The 18855-nt window shown below is 33.2% G+C and overlaps 2 protein-coding genes across 2 annotated transcripts; one reads left to right on the top strand and one right to left on the bottom strand.

The window, feature by feature from the left end:
* Positions 1-8144: 8144 nt before the first annotated feature.
* On the top strand, positions 8145-8680 carry LOC143600878 (peamaclein-like). Its single transcript, XM_077078432.1, has 2 exons — positions 8145-8300; positions 8378-8680. Exons 1-2 carry the CDS (start codon positions 8216-8218, stop codon positions 8560-8562), a joined length of 270 nt encoding a protein of 89 aa, XP_076934547.1. The 5' UTR covers positions 8145-8215; the 3' UTR covers positions 8563-8680.
* A 1473-nt stretch (positions 8681-10153) lies between these two features.
* LOC143600877 (uncharacterized) lies at positions 10154-12960 on the bottom strand. The gene is made up of 5 exons (XM_077078431.1): positions 12608-12960; positions 12370-12529; positions 11652-11815; positions 11309-11568; positions 10154-10335 (listed from the first exon to the last, which is right to left on the bottom strand). The coding sequence occupies exons 1-5, from the start codon at positions 12958-12960 to the stop codon at positions 10214-10216; spliced, it is 1059 nt and encodes a 352-aa protein (XP_076934546.1). The 3' UTR covers positions 10154-10213.
* Between the last annotated feature and the right edge of the window lie 5895 nt (positions 12961-18855).

Raw genomic sequence — 18855 nt, 5'->3', positions numbered from 1 at the left:
TATTTCCTAAGTACCAAGGATGAGACTGCAAAGTTGATTAAAGGTTGTGTAACAATGATTGAGAACAAGTTGAATAAGAAAGTCAAGATGATGAGAAGTGACAATGGCACTGAGTTCAAGAATGGAGTTATGCAAGAATTCTGTGAAGCAAAAGGAATACAACAACAATTCTCAGCTCCTAGAACTCCTGAACAAAATGGTGTAGCAGAAAGAAGAAATAGAACCTTAATTGAAGCTGCAAGGACCATGTTAGCAGATGCTAATCTGCCTGTCACTTTTTGAGCTGAAGCCATAAATACAGCCTGCTATGTTCAGAACAGGGTACTTGTCAACAAAAGGCATAACAAAACTCCATATGAAATATTTCACAACAGAAAGCCTTACATTAAGTTTTTCAAGCCCTTTTGATGCAAATGTTTTCTTCTGAACACAAGGGACTATTTGAACAAGTTTCAAACAAAATCCCTAGACTGTTTCTTTGTTGGATATTCTACACACTCAAAAGCTTACAGAGTATATGTGAAAGACCATTTGAGTGTTATAGAAACATCTGACATCATCTTTAATGAGAGTCAATTCAATACAGTTGATGGTGCAGCATGGCTGTTTGATCATGAAAAGTTAATAAGGTCTTTCAAGATTTATCCTAAAGACTTTGATGAATCTTTCTACAAGACCGTTGAAATTGAAGAGAAAAAGAAGAAATCATTGGACTTGGAAGAATATGGAAAAAGTTTTCTAGAAAAGAAAAGGAGTATACTTTTGTGAAGAATTCCTCATGTGATATTGGTGAACCTGATCAAGAAAACACTTACAATGTTGAACATGATCATACTGAGAACAATCAAGACAATCAAGATGTACAGAATAATCAAGTTCAGAATGAGGGTGACACAAGCAACCAAGCAAGTGGAGAAGAAGCTGCATCTACAGCAAGATTTCAAGATCTATTTCAAAGATTGAACTTAGAAAACAATGGTGCGTCTACTTCAGGACAACATAATGATGAAGCACCAGAATTTCATGATGCAGAAGCTAATTTGATCATTGAAGAACCAGAGCTCAATGAAACAAATCTTGACACAAATTTGTCTACAAATATGATTATACAAACTCCTTATGTGGAAAAGAATCATCCTTCTGAAAACATCATTGGTGATTTGCATGAAAGAGTTACAAGAAGTCATTCTGAAATTGCAAACATCTGTCTTTACTCCTGCTTTCTATCCCAAATAGAGACAATAGTTGGGTAGAAGCAATGCAAGAGGAACTGACACAGTTCAGAGACCTACATGTGTGGGATCTTGTTGATAGGCCAATAGACATATATGCAATAGGAACCAAATGGGTTTTTAGAAACAAAAGGGATGAAAGGGGTTTGGTGATTAAGAACAAAGCTAGACTTGTAGCACTGGGATGTCTTCAAGAAGAAGGAATAGACTTTGAGGAAGTCTTTGCTCCTGTTGCAAGACTTGAAGCTATCAGGATTTTTCTTGCATATGCTGCCTCAAAGAACATTAAAGTGTTCCAGCTTGATGTTAAGTCTGCATTTCTAAATGGAAAGATCGATGAAGAGGTGTATGTAGCTCAACCTCCAGGTTTTGAGGATCCAATGTATCCAAACAGGGTGTATAAGCTAAACAAATCCCTTTATGGATTGCATCAGGCCCCTAGAGCATGGTATGATGAGCTGTCAAATCATCTTCTTGAAAATGGTTTCAAAAGAGGAGCCATTGACAAGACACTCTTCTACAAAAGAAAGGGATCAGACTTGCTTCTGTTACAAGTGTATGTGGATGACATCATCTTTGGATCTACAAATGAACAAATGTGCATGGAGTTTGAAGGGGTAATGAAGTCCAAATACAGCATGAGTTCTATGGGAGAAATGAACTTCTTTCTTGGATTGCAAGTTCAACAGAAGGCTGAAGGGATCTTCATTCACCAAAACAAATATGTGCAGGACATCTTGAACAAGTTCAACTGTCATGAGTACAAGACTGCTTCAACTCCAATAGACACCAAAGAAAAGATGATTGCAGATGAAAAGGGGGAGCCTGTAGATGAACATGAATTTAGAGCCAAAATTGGATCTCTGATGTATCTGACTGCAACAAGACCAGATATCATGTTTGTTGTATGTGTGTGTGCAAGATTCCAATCAAGTCCAAAAGTCTCCCACATGAATGTTGTTAAAAGAATATTCAGATATTTGAAAGGAAGACCAGACTTAGGGATTTGGTATCCAAAGAACCAATCTTTTGATCTAATTGCCTACACTGACAGTGACTATGATGGCTGCAACATGGGTAGAAAGTCAACCTCAGGAGGATGTCAATTTTTGGGTGAAAGGCTAGTGTCATGGCAATGCAAAAAGCAGTCTACAGTCTCAATCTCTACTGCTGAAGCTGAATATGTTGCTGCATCTGCCTGCTGTGCACAAGTTCTATAGATTCAAAATCAGTTGCTGGACTATGGTTTGAATTTCTTGAACACCCCTATTCTTATTGACAATAATGCTGCATATTTTACTGTTAAAAATCCAGTTCAACATTCTAAAACTAAGCACATTGAAATTAGACATCACTTCATCAGAGACTGCAGTGAAAAAGGTTTGATTGAAATGCAAAGAGTTGATACAAGTGACAATTTGGCTGACCTATTCACCAAACCACTTGATAGAACCAGGTTTAACTTTCTTCTGAAAGCCCTGGGAATGATCAACTCTGATGAAAACTGATTAAGGATGTGTGCCTAGCTGCGTGTCTCTCTGTGTTAACTGATTATGTTATTAGAGATTACACATATTGAATGGTTAGTGAATATTCTTGATTATGTTGCTTAATTATGTTACATGAGTATGCTACTAAATATGTTAACTTTTATGTGCTTTGACTGATTATGTGTGAAAAATTTTGACATGATTGAATGGATTTATATGTTGCATGTTTATCAGTTAATGTGCATTTTTGATGTCAGGATAACTGTTCTTGTTATGAATTACTTGTTGATGTAAGCTTATCTGATATCATTGATTAATTGCTTGAATATGTGCTTTATCTGATCTTCTGATGTTATTAAGATAAGTTAGAATTTGAATGTTAGTACTGTCTACTTGTCTTGATGATTTCATGTTTGATTAAGATTTGAATATGTTACAACTGTTTGTGTCAAAATGTGTTTTATGTCAAAATTTAGTGATGAAATGAAGATTTTCCAATGAATTTTACATAAATACTCTATTTTGATCAAAACATTAGCATGTTGTTAATGGTGTAGAGATATGATAAGATTATTCAGTTCAAGCTTTAAAAGAAGCTTAAAAGAAGGATTTTTAAAGAGAAGTCTCAAGAAGTTGTTTTTGCTGAAAATTATGTCATTTGCCCAGTTGGAAGGACATGCACTTGTGTATGTTTGGTCCTTAAATCTCCACAGATTCAAGGATAGTCATTGACCTAAAAAACTGAATGCATTTGGGGCAATAATAACTTGTTTCTTATTCCTTCACTTAAAACTATGTCAATAGCTCTGACTTTGAAAGGACGTATATTCACATGTATGTTTGGTCCTGTTGACCACTGTTGGTCAAACAGGATAGCCATTAACTTGACAATGAAGAGATATTGGGGTGATTGAATATTAAACTGTGTTTATATGAGAAATGATAGTACATTGACTACTTAGCCAATCATATGGATTTAATAGGCTAAAAAGACCTTAGTATAGTCATTAACATGTATGGTTGCTTTCCCATGATGATGTAAAATCTAAGGTGATATAAACATAATGAATATGCTAATCTTTATGTGGAGATACATAGTTGTCTTTGCATGTCTTAAGATAAATCTCTTCGAATGATAGGCAGAAAAGTGATTACCCAGTCATACACGGGCATGTTGTTATTTGGTCAACCAAAAATGAAACATCTTTAAATATAACAAAGAACAAAGTTTAAGAAAATTTGAGAAAATATCAAAAACAAGGGGAAGAATGAATAAATCAACCAAAAGTTGATAAGTGTTTTAAATATTTTATCAAACAAGAGGGTTACAACTAAGAACTACAAATATGTTGAAAAAATCAGTCTCATCTTGAATGAAAGGCATGTTATTAACAGTAAGTCCAACGTTCAACCTCTATATATGTTTGAATCTCAAAAAAAAAATACAAAAATACAATAAGTTCTGTCATACAAAAACAATTTTTGACCAAATACAGGAGGTTGGAGTCAAATTGGGGTGATCTGGGAAGCCAAATAATCTTTGAATTTCATTGCAAATGGTTAGCTTCAAATCAAGTAAAAGACTCACGTGAAGAATTGAAGATTATTTGATGATCACAATGAGTTTATTTCTTTTTGTGATAACCTTGTTACTTGAAGTAGATCTTTGAAGTTCAAAGCCTCGTTCATATGCCCATACAACTATATCCAAAAGTGGTATAAGAGTGATGATTCGAAATGAACAATGAGAGAAGCTTAACGCGAGGGGGAGAATTTCAATGAAAGACAACGAGTTATGAGGTGATCATGGAAGAAATTCGATGGCATCGGTCTAAGGGGGAGATTGTTGGGACTTATATTTTAGACCGATGCATCGAATTAATTTGTGGGTGAAAAATATATTATTTTGGTCTCAACCAAGGGTGGATGGATTGAAGACCAAGTCATGCTAGACTAGTATAAATAGATGTTTTTATTCATTTGTCTAGTATGAGTGACTGTATTATGTATGTGTGAGATTTAGGATTTTATCCATTTGAGAGAGTCTCCGCCTCCAGGATGAGCTCTCCTGGTGGCGGCTGATATTTCTTAATCGATTGTATGTATGAATGTATGTATGAGTGTTTCATCTTTGTGTGAATAATTCGGCTAATATTAATCATACTACCATTTCTATCTTTTGTGTTTTGATTACAATTGTCCATCCTACTTTATTGTTGATTGTTAATCAAATCAGGCTCTCTCCAATACACCTCATCCGTCCAAACATCTTTCAAGAGTGAATACGAGTGAGATTCGATCCTAACCCTAGTTCCGAGCTCCACACCGTTGTTTAATACCGATTATTCACGCTTCCGCACCGGGGCTCAAACCTGTCATTAACTAGAACTCACTCAACGTAGCTGACTTTAGTATGCACGCAGGTGAGTAGGATAAGATAGCTGGCTTGAGCGGGGAAACATGGCACAAGAATAAGAGTCTGGCATCTGAAGACTCGAGATGTTATATGTTTAAATGTTTGCTATTGAAAGAAAAGAATGTTTTAAGACAAGTAATGAATTAATATGTAATGTTTTATGAAAGTTTTATATTCTGCGTAAAGTTTTAATTAACTCTGATATTTAGAACTATGTTTATGAGTAAATCCAACGTCCAAAGCAGGGCACCGGTACGGGGTCTTACAGTTTTAGTATCTGTGCAATAACGAAAACTGACAGGATACCATTTTTTTTTATTTTTTGTTTTGTTTTTTTTAGTCCGGTATCGTAGTGAACGTGACGAATACCGACCAAATTTGTGTAGACTCATTGCCTCAACACCTGGGATCGACAAAGCTTGGGTTTTACCAAAGCCATAGCTTTACTGACCGACGCCACCTTATTGGTCCACCTCAGCTTTTAAATTGTTTTTTGTTTTAGTTCCGATGCTATAATGCACGTAACCAAAACTGACTGAATTCATGTCGACATATTGCCACAAAGCCAAGATCTAGAATGCTTGGGGTTTTACCAACGTTCGAGTTTTACCAACTTGCCTGGCGCAACGCGCCGGGTAAAACACTAGCTATATAATAATAAAACATTATTTTGTTGTCGTAAGTATCCATTGGACCATTTGACGACACCTTAGTGCTCAACGACATATTTTGTCTCTTCTTTTTTGTTCCAGTACACAACCAAATGCTAATTTTGTTCTTTTAGTTTCGCTACCATAATGAACATTAAGAAAAACGACCTAATTCGCACTGACTTGCCGTATTTTGTTTTAGTTACGTAACAAACACCGACCGCATGCCAATTTTTTTTTTTGTTATTTTTTGTTGTGTTTTAGTTCGGGTATCATCACAAACGTGACGGAGACCTGCTAAATGTGACACTTGGAAAAATTTTTTTACAACTAATGTAACAGTGATTAGGCAATAAACTGTTATTTTTATGAATAAAACTTCCTTTATTAAGATCCAAAATTTGTAAAGTTATCAAAAAGTTCAAATCTTGCCACGTAACGAACATTACGTGGAATGACCTCGGGTAACGATCTAGAAAGCAAATAAAATCCTAATATGACTAAATGACACCAAAACTTAAATGTACGTTAGAATGATAGAGTCAATGTATAAACATTATTTTAGAAGATTCGAATCGTAAAAATTGGAAAATAAGCAACCAAAAGTCAGTATAAGGCACTGTAAGGACCCAACAGGCCGACGACCAACCATTTGCAAATATATATATATATAGTTTCTTTAGCCTATGTTGTCAGGAATTTGATTTCGTTTAAAGTTTGACAAATATTATTAAAAATGGAATCCGATTGATTATCTAAAATTCGCAATATGCTAAACTGAAACATAAGATCTTGTAAAAATTATTTAGTTATGACTAAAATTATAAAAAAAAACAATAGTAGTTTTATTTACTTTTAGGGTGTGTTAGGGATTTCTTATTTAAGAGAAAAAAGACTTTTTGTTAGAAGGACTTATTAACTTAAGAATATTTTAAAAGAAGTTTTTTGGATTAGCTTATGTGTTGGAGAAAACCAAAATGACTAAAAAGAAAACTTATTATTAAAAGGAGTGTAATGAGTTTTGAGGGTTAAAGGGGTGTAATAGGTAAATTAAACCCATTAAGTTAATAAGTTATATATTACTAACTTTTCAAAACCCTTTTATTTTGCCTTCTCCATAAGTTAAAATCCATAAGCCCTTATGGTTTGCTAAACACCTTATACACCTTATTAACTTTTCAAATAGTTTAAAAGTTATAAGTTGATGAAAATAAGGAATCCGAAACACCCCCTTAATAGTTACCATACGAATCATCATCTGCAAACTTCCATCAATAGTAGATTGACGGACACTTCTAAATCATCTTTCAACGAGTGATAATTTGATAATAAGAAATGTCCTTTTTGCTCGGATATTTGCAGAAGTTGTATTGACGGCGAGGATTCCGTTGATCACATCTTTACTTCGTGTTATGTTGCGAGTGTGGTGTGACAAAGCATTAACATCTGGTATGATATCTCTCCAATTTATGCCTCGTCGGCGCATGACATTTTCTTATGTTTGTAAACATGTTTTGAAAATCGAGCAAAAGAGGAAGATGATTTAGTCAATAATAACGGTGCCCGTTTGGTGTATTTGGAGGGCATGCAATAGCCATATCTTCGATAATAAGTCATTGAAGATTGATATCGTCCTTAGAGATACTAAAGTTTTTAAGCTTATTGTGGACTAAAAATATGGTTAATCGTTTGAGCTTAGATTGGAATAGATGGAAATTTTTGGTTGTAAAATTTTTTCTCTGTTTGTTGTTTGCCAGCCCTTGCTATCTTTTAGGTAGGAGGGGTGTTGACTGTTTAAATGAAAGTATGTAGTTGGAAAAAAAGGTACTGATAATGACTCTAAGAGCATTCTCAGCCCTTCCCCCATCTCTATCTCTATAATTACACTAAAAAATATTATATTTCTCTCTCATGTTCAATTAAATAATATTTTTTAGATCTTTATCATTACAGTTTTCTCTATCTTATACTCACAACCAATCCGACAAATATTAAAAAATAAATATGGGCAAACAAAGTTTCCCCAAATTTACAAAAAGTCATTGTATTTCTCTCTTCATCCTATAATGTACACTCACAACTACTCAAAACCTCATCATATAATTTGCAAATTCCCCCACATGATTATAGAGGACGGGGTTGAGAATTCTATAACATTTTACTTTATCTTGTTTAGATTAATTCATGTGAGATTTATAATCAGATATATCTATCTATTTTGAGACAAAATAAATATTACTAAATTGTATTGAAAATATTTTTCTCATATTTTTTAATATAAAGCAATTCTTTACCAACCTTTCCAGCACTATAAAAGTATAAATGTTGGCTTCTTCTTCAACGTACACACACAAACACATACCAAGTTACCAAATACTCTTCTTCAACCTTTAACAGTTTTATTTCATTTAATTCTAAGGATTAAAGATGAAGCCGTTTGTTTCAACATTTGTGCTTGTGACACTAATACTCTTGAGCTCTTCTCTCCTTCAAATCATCATGGCTGGATCAAGTAAGATACAAACTTAGCCAGTTTATGCATTGCGTGTTTGTGCTTTCGATTAGAAGACTGAATTTTGCATTTTGTAGGTTTTTGTGACTCCAAGTGTGCAGCAAGATGCTTAAAAGCAGGGTTACAAGATAGATGTTTAAAGTATTGTGAGATATGTTGTGAAGAGTGCCATTGTGTGCCTTTCGGAATGTATGGACACAAAGATGAATGTCCTTGTTATAGGGACAAGAAGAACTCAAAGGGCGAGCCGAAATGGCCGTAGAGTTTTTGAAATTGTGCACAATGTCCAAAAGTCTTTCTTTAAATATATATCTTATTTGTGATAATATTTAAATAATTTATGTTATAATTACTACATAAGGAAGAAGAAAATGCATTATTTTAGGGCGTGAATGTCCCAAGCATGATATTATTAAGAATATCAATTTAACTCCATCAAAATGTATTGGTTACTTGAACTTCACATACCATTTAGATGCCCGATAATAAATTTTGTCATTTTGCTAAAATAGTGTATGAGAATAGATAATGAAAATCAAAACGTTCCGGTAAATTATATTAACAAAAGATCCCTTGAAGCACCAAAACCAAACAAACATACAAATTTTCCTTAAGAATCACATGCTTTTGTTCTAAAAGGACAATGATAAACTATATATGTCGCATTAAAGTTTTATTATTTACACAAATAAATTTACTTTGGCGAGGTGAGGAGTGTCCTATTCCTACCCCTATGTTTTGCTTTAAAAACAAGGATATGCTATTCCACTTAATTTTGTTTTTTTTTTAATAAAGAGGGAATTAGCTTTACATTTGTGGTTCTTGGATTTTATTGTTTGAATTAAGTTGAATGTAGCCTCATTTTCAAAATTTCAGAGGAAAAATGACTGATTCAAGAGTAGTGTACAATATAAAATGTTATCGGCTATTTAAGTCTAAAATCATACTACTCTTTTTTATTTATTTAACAAATCCAAAATTTCATCCATAGATACATTAAGATTTTGGTGCACGTATATAATGAGTAAAGTCGTATCATGAAAATTGAAAAGTTAACGTTATATCATAAAGATTATTTGTGTAATTCTTTACTGCTATATGATCTAACTACACTATAATATCAGTGATAAAAAATTTTGAACAGTAGTAGTAATAATCATAATGTTCTTTTTCAAATGAATAATGTGATCAAAGTAAATCAAATTGTTTCAACTGACAATAAAATATTAGCCTCAATACACAATAGCGAATAGAGGTGGGCAAATAAACCGGTTAACCGAACCGACCTGAAAATCGAACCGAAATCAAACCAGTTTGAAACCGCACTTTAAAATGCATGAAATGTGCACATATTAAATATTACCTCTATAAATAAAAGAGTATGAAATAATTGTACATATCTACTTTACCATATCGTATTATATATATCAAATCCACTGTATAAATATAAAATGCAAAGTACTTATAACAATTTGTTTATTTCAAGATGTTTATGATGATAGATCAAATAATCTCAAGTATTTCTGACACAATTATTTTCGTGAATTCTCAGTGTAAAATCATTTCACCTATCCTCATTCAAAGCCATTGTTGAATTATGATTCTACACTTTCATTCATACACCTTTCTATATTACTAATAGAATAACATTTGAGTTTATACATTATCAAATAGAATTATCAATATATAATTTCATCATTCATGATCCAAACCAGATGGGATTCCTACAAAGTTAATACATAGCTTCATAACATACTGGTCAAAGGTCAAAGGTCATAAGTCAAAGGTCAAAACCTGGTAAGGAGACCAAGATTCAAGAAACAACATACCACAGGCATACTTAGTTATAACTACAGTTTGTAAAGTAACAACTACAAACTACACTTTCAAAATAACCCTTTGAGTTTGTACCTTTATGCAAAGTTGACCCTCCTCTTCTCGACTTTTTCAAGTATCTTTTTACCATAAAGATTGGTTCGCATAGATAGCGTGTTCTTTGATATTAAGCTACACAAACAATCATATGCAAAACCCTGTTTTCACCATAAATAATATCAATCATCAGTTCAAAAACATAAAGCTTTAATCAAATGGCTAGTAGAAACTAGTGTTTGAATATATGCTTGTTGTTTGAAATTGCAATAATCAAATAATCATAATAAGACTCTTCAAAAAGCTCACGACTTGCTCAATAAACAGCTTGCTTTAAAGCGGCCCGTTCATAAACGAGACGAGCCCAAGCCAAGGCAGGCTCAGCTTGTGGCTCGCTCATTAACTTGTTTAAATTAAAGCGTAAACTATATACATGTATGTATATATATAACCCCTATGACAATTTTAAATGAAAAAGTCTAAAAAAAAATACCAAGTATTTGGTTGTTTAAAAGTAAAGCCTAAATTGTAATATATACATAAATTATAACTCAAAGTTTAATATATATAAGTTACTAACTAGTAGTTTATAAACTACGACTTATGTGTATGTTAACAATATTATTTTTAATGTGTAATATATAAAAAATTGTAAGAATATTCTAGCTGGCTCGAGCTTTTGATGAGCGGAGCTCGAGCTCAACAATTTAGCTCGTTAAGATAAAAGAACTGAGTTGCTCGCTCGTTCAGGCTTTTGACAAGGGGAGCTTGAGCTCAAGATTTCGGGCCTTCAGCTCGTTAACATAATTGAACTGAGCGGGCTTGGCTCGCTTACATCACTAAATAAAAAGCAGAAATCGTTAATCCAAGTAGCATAATGTTTATGTTTTTTTAACCATGACAGTCTGTTAACAGAAAACTCAGAGGATTAAGATAAATCACAGCTTGTGCTGGGCATGTGGCTTCAAGAGGTTATTGCAGGAAACCAGTGAAACAATGTTCAAACCTGATACCTCTGCTAAAGGGGAATCAGGTGCTTATCACTGCACCACCCCTTGAAGGTCATTAAAAATCGACTTGCCAATTCAAGTAGCGAATATAAAATGCGGTAAATAAAGAATAGAAGTATGAACTATCCTTGGACACTCTAAGAGCAGATTGTATAACAAAATTTGCGTAGGGATCAACCAAAAGCATAGATGAATTAGGGCTTCCAACAAGTTCCATAACAGTTCTTGTAGACATCTCTTCACCAGATTTATTCAAACATTTTTCAACCACGTTACTAGCATACTTATTGCATGCTAAATATGCAAAGTTCCCTTTAAGTTGTCTCACACGCAATGCAGTTAACTCTGTTATATTCAGTCCCACCATATGTTGCAAAACATAATTACTAAACAAAAATAATAAGGATAACATTAATCACAACCCATAAAGATTTCAAGGATTGCAACTTTTTTAAGTTTAGAAACAAACCCGAAAGGATCTTCGGCTAGGTGTACTGCATTTGCCATAATTTCAGCGATTATATGCGTTTTAACTTCTCCACACGAGTGTTCGACACATGCTTGAAGAACACAGCAACCGCTTTTATCAGTTGCTATTTTGTAGCATTCGTTTGCTATTTCTGTTAGAATAGGCTGTCATAGGTAATATTCAGTTGTTAATGGCTAGAAATATTAATTCAATGATCACTACAACATGTTTAAAGGAAACTTGTGGAAAACAATCAAAGTAAGCTGGTATAAATTAATGATTATCTCAATAGGCACAAAATAAATAAATTGAGAATCTTGAAAGAATAATAGTCTTTTACAATATGTATCAATTGAATGATCAAGAATCCATTTAGCAGAGGTCTCATGTTAAATTCTAGCTTCCAGTGGATTCTGCCTTTAAATACCCTCGCGCGCGCGGAAACACACACCAGTGGAAGCTGAGCTTTGCTTGGGCCCATTAGTTATCGTGAGTTTTCTGGTAGCAGATTCTCACGGTAACTAAATAAATTATAAATAAAGCCTCATAAGAAACATGTTTATACATGAAGGTTCACCTCAATAGTGTATTTTGGTATCTCTAAATTCATCATATAAAGATCAAAATTATTATATAAAGATCACACCAACAATGACATTTGTACACACACAAGGGTGAACATTCAAAATTACTACACTACAACATTATAGTATTATACCTTGTTAATATCACTAGGGAAGTTGATCAAACAGTACTGAATGACATGATGACCATTCGGATCAACCGCCAAAGTGGCAGCACCTCGATATAACGCTTTCATAACCAACTTAACCTGATTCGTGTTCAAATTTTCCAACAATTTCTGCACGGCTCGAGTCCTATCAAATCACCAACAAAACATAACAAATAAGCAACAAAATATTATTATTCAAATATTTTGACATAACTTGACATACCCATGTGGATTCATACACACAAGTATGATGTCACCAGGGGCTCTAGTCAATGATAAAATCAACCTTAACTTCTGATCATCATTACACATGTTTACAAGCTTTTGAACCAAATAATTCCCAAACTGATCTTTCATCAAATCCGAAACAAAATGAAGCAACTCGGATAATAAAACTTCAACCCCTTCCACTGTTGATCTTTCCAACATTGTTTGTAATATTCTACACCCGTTTTGATCTTTAGCCATAACATAAATCCTCCCCCTTAATTCTTCCAAACTCCGCGCACTCATCATCACATCAAGATTCCTATTTTGCTGATCATAATAATGAAACCTTAACTTATTATCACTCATTTCACCAACTGGGTTTGCTGAAAAACTTGGAAAACAGTCAAAGTCAAACCTTGACTCCTGGTCAAAGTCAAACCCTCGCCGGAAATCACGATTCCCAGAATGCTCCACCGTAGAACCCTCGCCTGCGGCAAAAGAAGAACCAACTAGCTGCCGGAGTATCTCCGTCGAGTCTCCGGCGAGAGGTTTAACATCGAAAAAAGCTCCGGCAAGCTCCGATCGACGTCAACCGGAGGTGGGTAAGTGTCAGAATCCGGTAAAAACAACCTGCCGGAGAGAAACGGAGGTCCATTTGGGTAGTCCATAAGTAGGGTTTTGGAAAATCAAAGATGTGGGTATTTGTTGGTTTGAAGAATGAGTGGGTTAATATTATTATTATTATTATTATGAAGAAGGAAGGAATCTGTGGGTTAATATTATTATTATTATTATGAAGAAGAAAAGAAGGAATGATTGGATTGTATTGGGTGTGAAGAATATAGAGATAAAGAAGATTGCATGCAAAATATGGAAAGATTTGTTGATGCGTAAAGAAGAAGCGTGGCCAATCACAGCCTCACTCTCTATCTATAAACTGCAACATGCCGTTAAACTTGTGGTGCCGTTACCATATTATTTATGTGTGTCTGTCTACTACCACCCTACCATTTCATACTGTGGGGCCCACTAGGAAATTACATAGAAATTGTTGATGCGTCTCAGCTTTTACTTCATTTGTTGCGTCATTGTCCCAGGGGCGGAGAAGATACATGGAAATTGTTGAAAGTTGTTTGGAGAAACTTTAATCAAGTTCATTGCAATGTTGATGTACATGTTATAAGTTTTAGATATGCGATTTTCAGGTTGAGGTAAATGGATTCTGGTCGTTGGTTTAGGTTGATGTTAAACAGGCAGTGACGGATTGAAGATTATTTCCGTTGAGGTTAGTAAGTTATGGAGTTTAGATGTTTATCGATTCGGTTTATATATATTTTGGTTTGATCAGGTTAGATTGACAAGATGTTGTTGTTTGACAATTGTGGAGGTAGTTTTTTATTCAAGTGCATTGCTTAATTAATAGAAATCAAAATGAATTACATATGGAGGTAAATCGTATTAATATCTTAGACTTTATATTTAACAAATATAATGTTGGGTTAGAATTAGTTGCCACTTTAAAGTTGAGGTCATATCAATTGAAGTTCGTAGAATAATCTATGTTCAGGTACATTGCTTAATCAATAGAATTTAAAATGAAATACAAGTAAGACGTATTAATATCTTATTTATATTTAAAAAAATCTAATGTTGAGGTGGAATTTATTATCACTTTAGTTTAAGGTTGAGGGGATATGAAAACAAAAAGGGTGCGTTCTTATTGAAAATTACAACCATCTAGTTGTAATTTTGGTCTTCAGAATTATTCTACATATGTTATTATAGCATAAATATAAACAAATTTGTCTACGTAAATTCAACTATTCAAGAAAGAGACACCATTCACCATCTCGATAATTTAATTGTTGTATACTATGCATTTGAGTATGTACCTTATGCATTTGGGTTTGTAACTCAAGTATGGAAGAAAGTAGGAGTTATAAACAATAATATATATATAGAATGGGATATGAAAGGTTAAGCAAAATTTAGAGATGAATTTAAAGAAATACGATTTAGAGCATTCATAATTAAATAATACTTTTTTACATCTTTAGCTTTTCTATCTCTATCTTTATCTTTATAATTACACTAAAAACATTATATTTTCTCTCTCATATATAATTAAATAATATTTTTTTACATCTTTATCATTATATTTTCTCTCTACTCCACTCACAACTACTTTCAAATACATTATTAAATAAATAAAGGATAACAGTGTTCCTCCAAATATTACTTAAAATTTACCCTATCTCTTTAAATTTTCTATTCCTTACTCACAACCACTTCCATTCTCTAAAATATTTTAGATTCTCTCACACACAACTTAAGGAGCTTGCTGAGAATGCTATTATAGACAAGAAGATTATCACTTTTAGTCATTAATTCAGCCAACCCAAGTGAAGAAAGAAAAAAACACACGACCTAAAGGCATTCGGGTTTCAAAGAAAAAAAAAGTATTCAAAGGAAAGAAAGAGGTTGCTGATCCAAAGAAAGCCCGGCAAAAAGCATATGATTCAAAGTATTTCTAATGTTCTAAAATAAGCCCAACAAAAACTAAAGTGACATTAACATAGTATTCGGAGTAGATCATTTGAAACTTGGTTAGTTAAGTAACAAGTGTACAACAAAGCGAAAAATATGATTTTCATTGATGTTGCTAGAATATTTACTTCATAAAAAATCGTAGGCAAACTTTATAGAATTATAGGGAAGATGATTAGGGTTACTGCCACATATTGATGGTTTACTTCACTACTACATAAAAAAAACCATAACTGAACCAAATTAGAGTATTTTATATGTTTATAGTGCATATTTATGGTTTACTTCACTAGTAAAAAAAATCTATAGAAATTTTAAAATTTATTTTAAAGCAGTATACATGAAACCGTTACATAAACACGAGAAACCACTTCAAACTGTATGTGCATCACACCCATCAGACTTAACTAGAGTAAATAACCCTCATTTTTATAAATTAAATATGAATTGGTATATATATTTATCTATTACAGCGGTTAGACTAAAATGGTTTCTCCTTCACAATGGTGAAGAACCTTTTTTTTAAAACACATCACCCACGGTGGTTTCAAAGAACCGTGCATTGTATAATTGTTAAAGATTATACAACGATATTGACATTACTCGTTTTCTTTGACGGGGTCCTTTTTTTCAGAAATCATTTATAGCGGTTTTGAGTACACCTATATTATCTAATATCTATTTACAAACAAAATTTTGTTATGAATCTGATTGTTAAGTTTGGGTGATTTTGCTATATTTTGTATTTCGAAATCACATTGACAAATAAACTGAGTTAGGTGATTCATTTGCCAACTCCTCTACTTAAGCATTGATGATGATCAAAATAAAAATAGATGAGCTAGGTGATCCATTTAGTCATTTACCAACTCCTCTACTTAAGCATTGACAATCAAAATCAATGAGTTGGGTGATCTAAGGTGTTTTTCGGGCCAGGTTCCTCGTTCAAAGTTTTAAATCCAGACCCGAAACTCAACCTAAAACTCTCACGGTTTTTAGGTTTGGTAATTCAGGTTCGGATTTTTTTCAGGTTGGGTTACTCGGGTTTTGAGTATCCTATGGAAAAAAACTACATTGCTAAATTTAATGTAACGAATTCATTTTTACTCGTAATGTAAATAAACCAATGAAAAAAACCGATAAAACATCATACAAAGAGTAAAATTCAACAAAATTCAACCATAATACACAAGACCGACATAATTGTCTCCGATATGTCATGATTAGAGTGTATGTTTATAGTTTCTTTTAATCATAAAATGAAACATTAATAAACAATAAACAATGAATTAGGTAGAATGAGAACAATCGATTTAGGCTATATTCTAATAACATTAGCGGCTAAGCCTTAGCCTATACCTATAAATATACATGGTTTTAAAACTAAAAATTTATTGGGTATTTCGGGTTGACCCAAACTTAGAATTCAGACCCAAGAACCAACCCGATTTACTTCGCTCGGGATTGGGTTAGCCTTTTCTGGGGGTCTGGTTTCTCGAGTCGGGTTAGTTCGGGTTCGGGTTTTCTTGGCTGGGTTTCGAGTTTCGGGTAAAAGTGACATCCCTAAGATGATCCATTTGCCAACTCCTTTGCTTAAGCATTAATAATCATATAAATGAGTTGCATGATAATCAAATCCTATCAATAAATAGAAGATCATTTGCATTTTTCCACTTGCAAAATCCTGTATTTATGCGTATCTCACAAAGTATGGATAACTTCCTACTACGTCCAATTTCATAACCACCTAATTCGGTTGTTGAACTTTGTATCAACAATATATGTTGGAATTGATTTAAAAAGTGTAGTTATAGATGGGAATCATCCTTTCTTGTGATTATGTGCTAGCTAGTTGTTGGATTAGCGTTACGAGTTAATAACTATTTAACGATTTGTAACCAATGTATAGACCAATGCCTGACTGCTTGTATGAATAATGGCACATGTTTTATAGTAAAATGTCCGCTAATTGTTTCTATAATATACATGTGTAGTATGTTACCATGACTAAAGACACAACCACAAGGTACAACAAATGAAATATTGGGTCCGTTTATGTTCATGTAATGATACTAATGGAGATTTTGCGCTTTTCACTTAGTCGGTTGTAGGGGGGGGGGGGGTATTTCTCACATTAATGCACATGATTTAACTATATAAGGTCACGATGGCCTAAGGACTATTAGTCTATCACTCATTTAGTTTAAAGATACCATAACCATTTAAGAAAGAGCACAATAACATTAAAACAAGGTAAAAAATACATAAGGATCAATGGAGTGGGAGTGGGGCCCCCTGGGCACGGTACCGGTGAAAACACCGTTTTTTCCTCCTGCGGTATTAAAGAAAATGAACCCAAAGCTAAGCCATGCCGCGCTTTAACCCGAAGACAACGATAATATTACCGTTGAATGGTAATACACACACACACCACTAGTATAAAATCGGGCTTCGGTGACACACAAAAATCGTTACTGTAGGTAGTTAGTGACGCTTTTATTTCGCTAAATAGGTCACCAAAGGTCGCGCCATTATAGATGTTGTTTGGTGACACACAAAAAATCGTGACTGTAGCATATAAAAATCAGTCACCGTAGAGTAGATGTGTCACTATAGACCAATGATTTTTGTTTCAATTTTATCAATAATGTCAATATAAACCCTTTTCAGTGACACATGTTTTTTGGTTAGCGGTAATATATCAGCAATTGGTCACATGAATTTTTTTCCAATGTGACGTTTTGCTTGAAATTGGTCACATTACACTATGTTAGTGTGACTCTTGTTTAGGTTTTAAAGACACAAATTGTTTTTTGAGTGTGACTATTGGTTGGTATTTGATCACAATTAGAAACCAAGTTGTTAATCTAAGTTGTGACTATTACATACCTTCTAGTGACATAACACAAATGAAAATGTGACCTACAACGTTTAATATAAACTTGTCTTATTTTAAGTGTCACTGTTGTGTATCTTTTAGTCACACTAACTTTGAAAATTTCTTGTTACATTTCCATTTAGTGACATATATTACGTTGTTACATGACCCTAACACACTTGTTGTCACACTATTATTAAATAAATGTGAGTTTTTATGTATTTTAGTGACAAATAATTTTGAACAGTGTACCTATATGTAGTTAGTTATCACACAATTGTTAATCTAGGTTGTGACTATTACATACCTTCTAATGACATAACACAAATGAAAATGTGACCTAAAACATTTAATATAAACTTGTCTTATTTTAAGTGTCACTGTTGTGTATCCTTTAGTCACACTAACTTTGAAAATTTCTTGTTACATTTCCATTTAGTGACATATATTACGTAGTTACATGACCCTAACACACTTGTTGTCACACTATTATTAAATAAATGTGAGTTTTTATGTATTTTAGTGACAAAATAATTTTGAACAGTGTACCTATATGTAGTTAGTTATCACACAATTGTTAATCTAGGTTGTGACTATTACATACCTTCTAGTGACATAACACAAATGAAAATGTGACCTAAAACGTTTAATATAAACTTGTCTTATTTTAAGTGTCACTGTTGTGTATCTTTTAGTCACACTAACTTTGAAAATTTCTTGTTACATTTCCATTTAGTGACATATATTACGTAGTTACATGACCCTAACACACTTGTTGTCACACTATTATTAAATAAATGTGAGTTTTTATGTATTTTAGTGACAAATAATTTTGA

The sequence above is a fragment of the Bidens hawaiensis genome, unplaced genomic scaffold (genome assembly GCF_021521415.1).
Source record: "Bidens hawaiensis isolate Kalapana, Puna unplaced genomic scaffold, B.hawaiensis_p1.1 tig00055018_1, whole genome shotgun sequence".
Classification (NCBI taxonomy): Eukaryota; Viridiplantae; Streptophyta; class Magnoliopsida; order Asterales; family Asteraceae; genus Bidens; species Bidens hawaiensis.
This window is presented reverse-complemented; position numbering and strand designations above follow the sequence as displayed.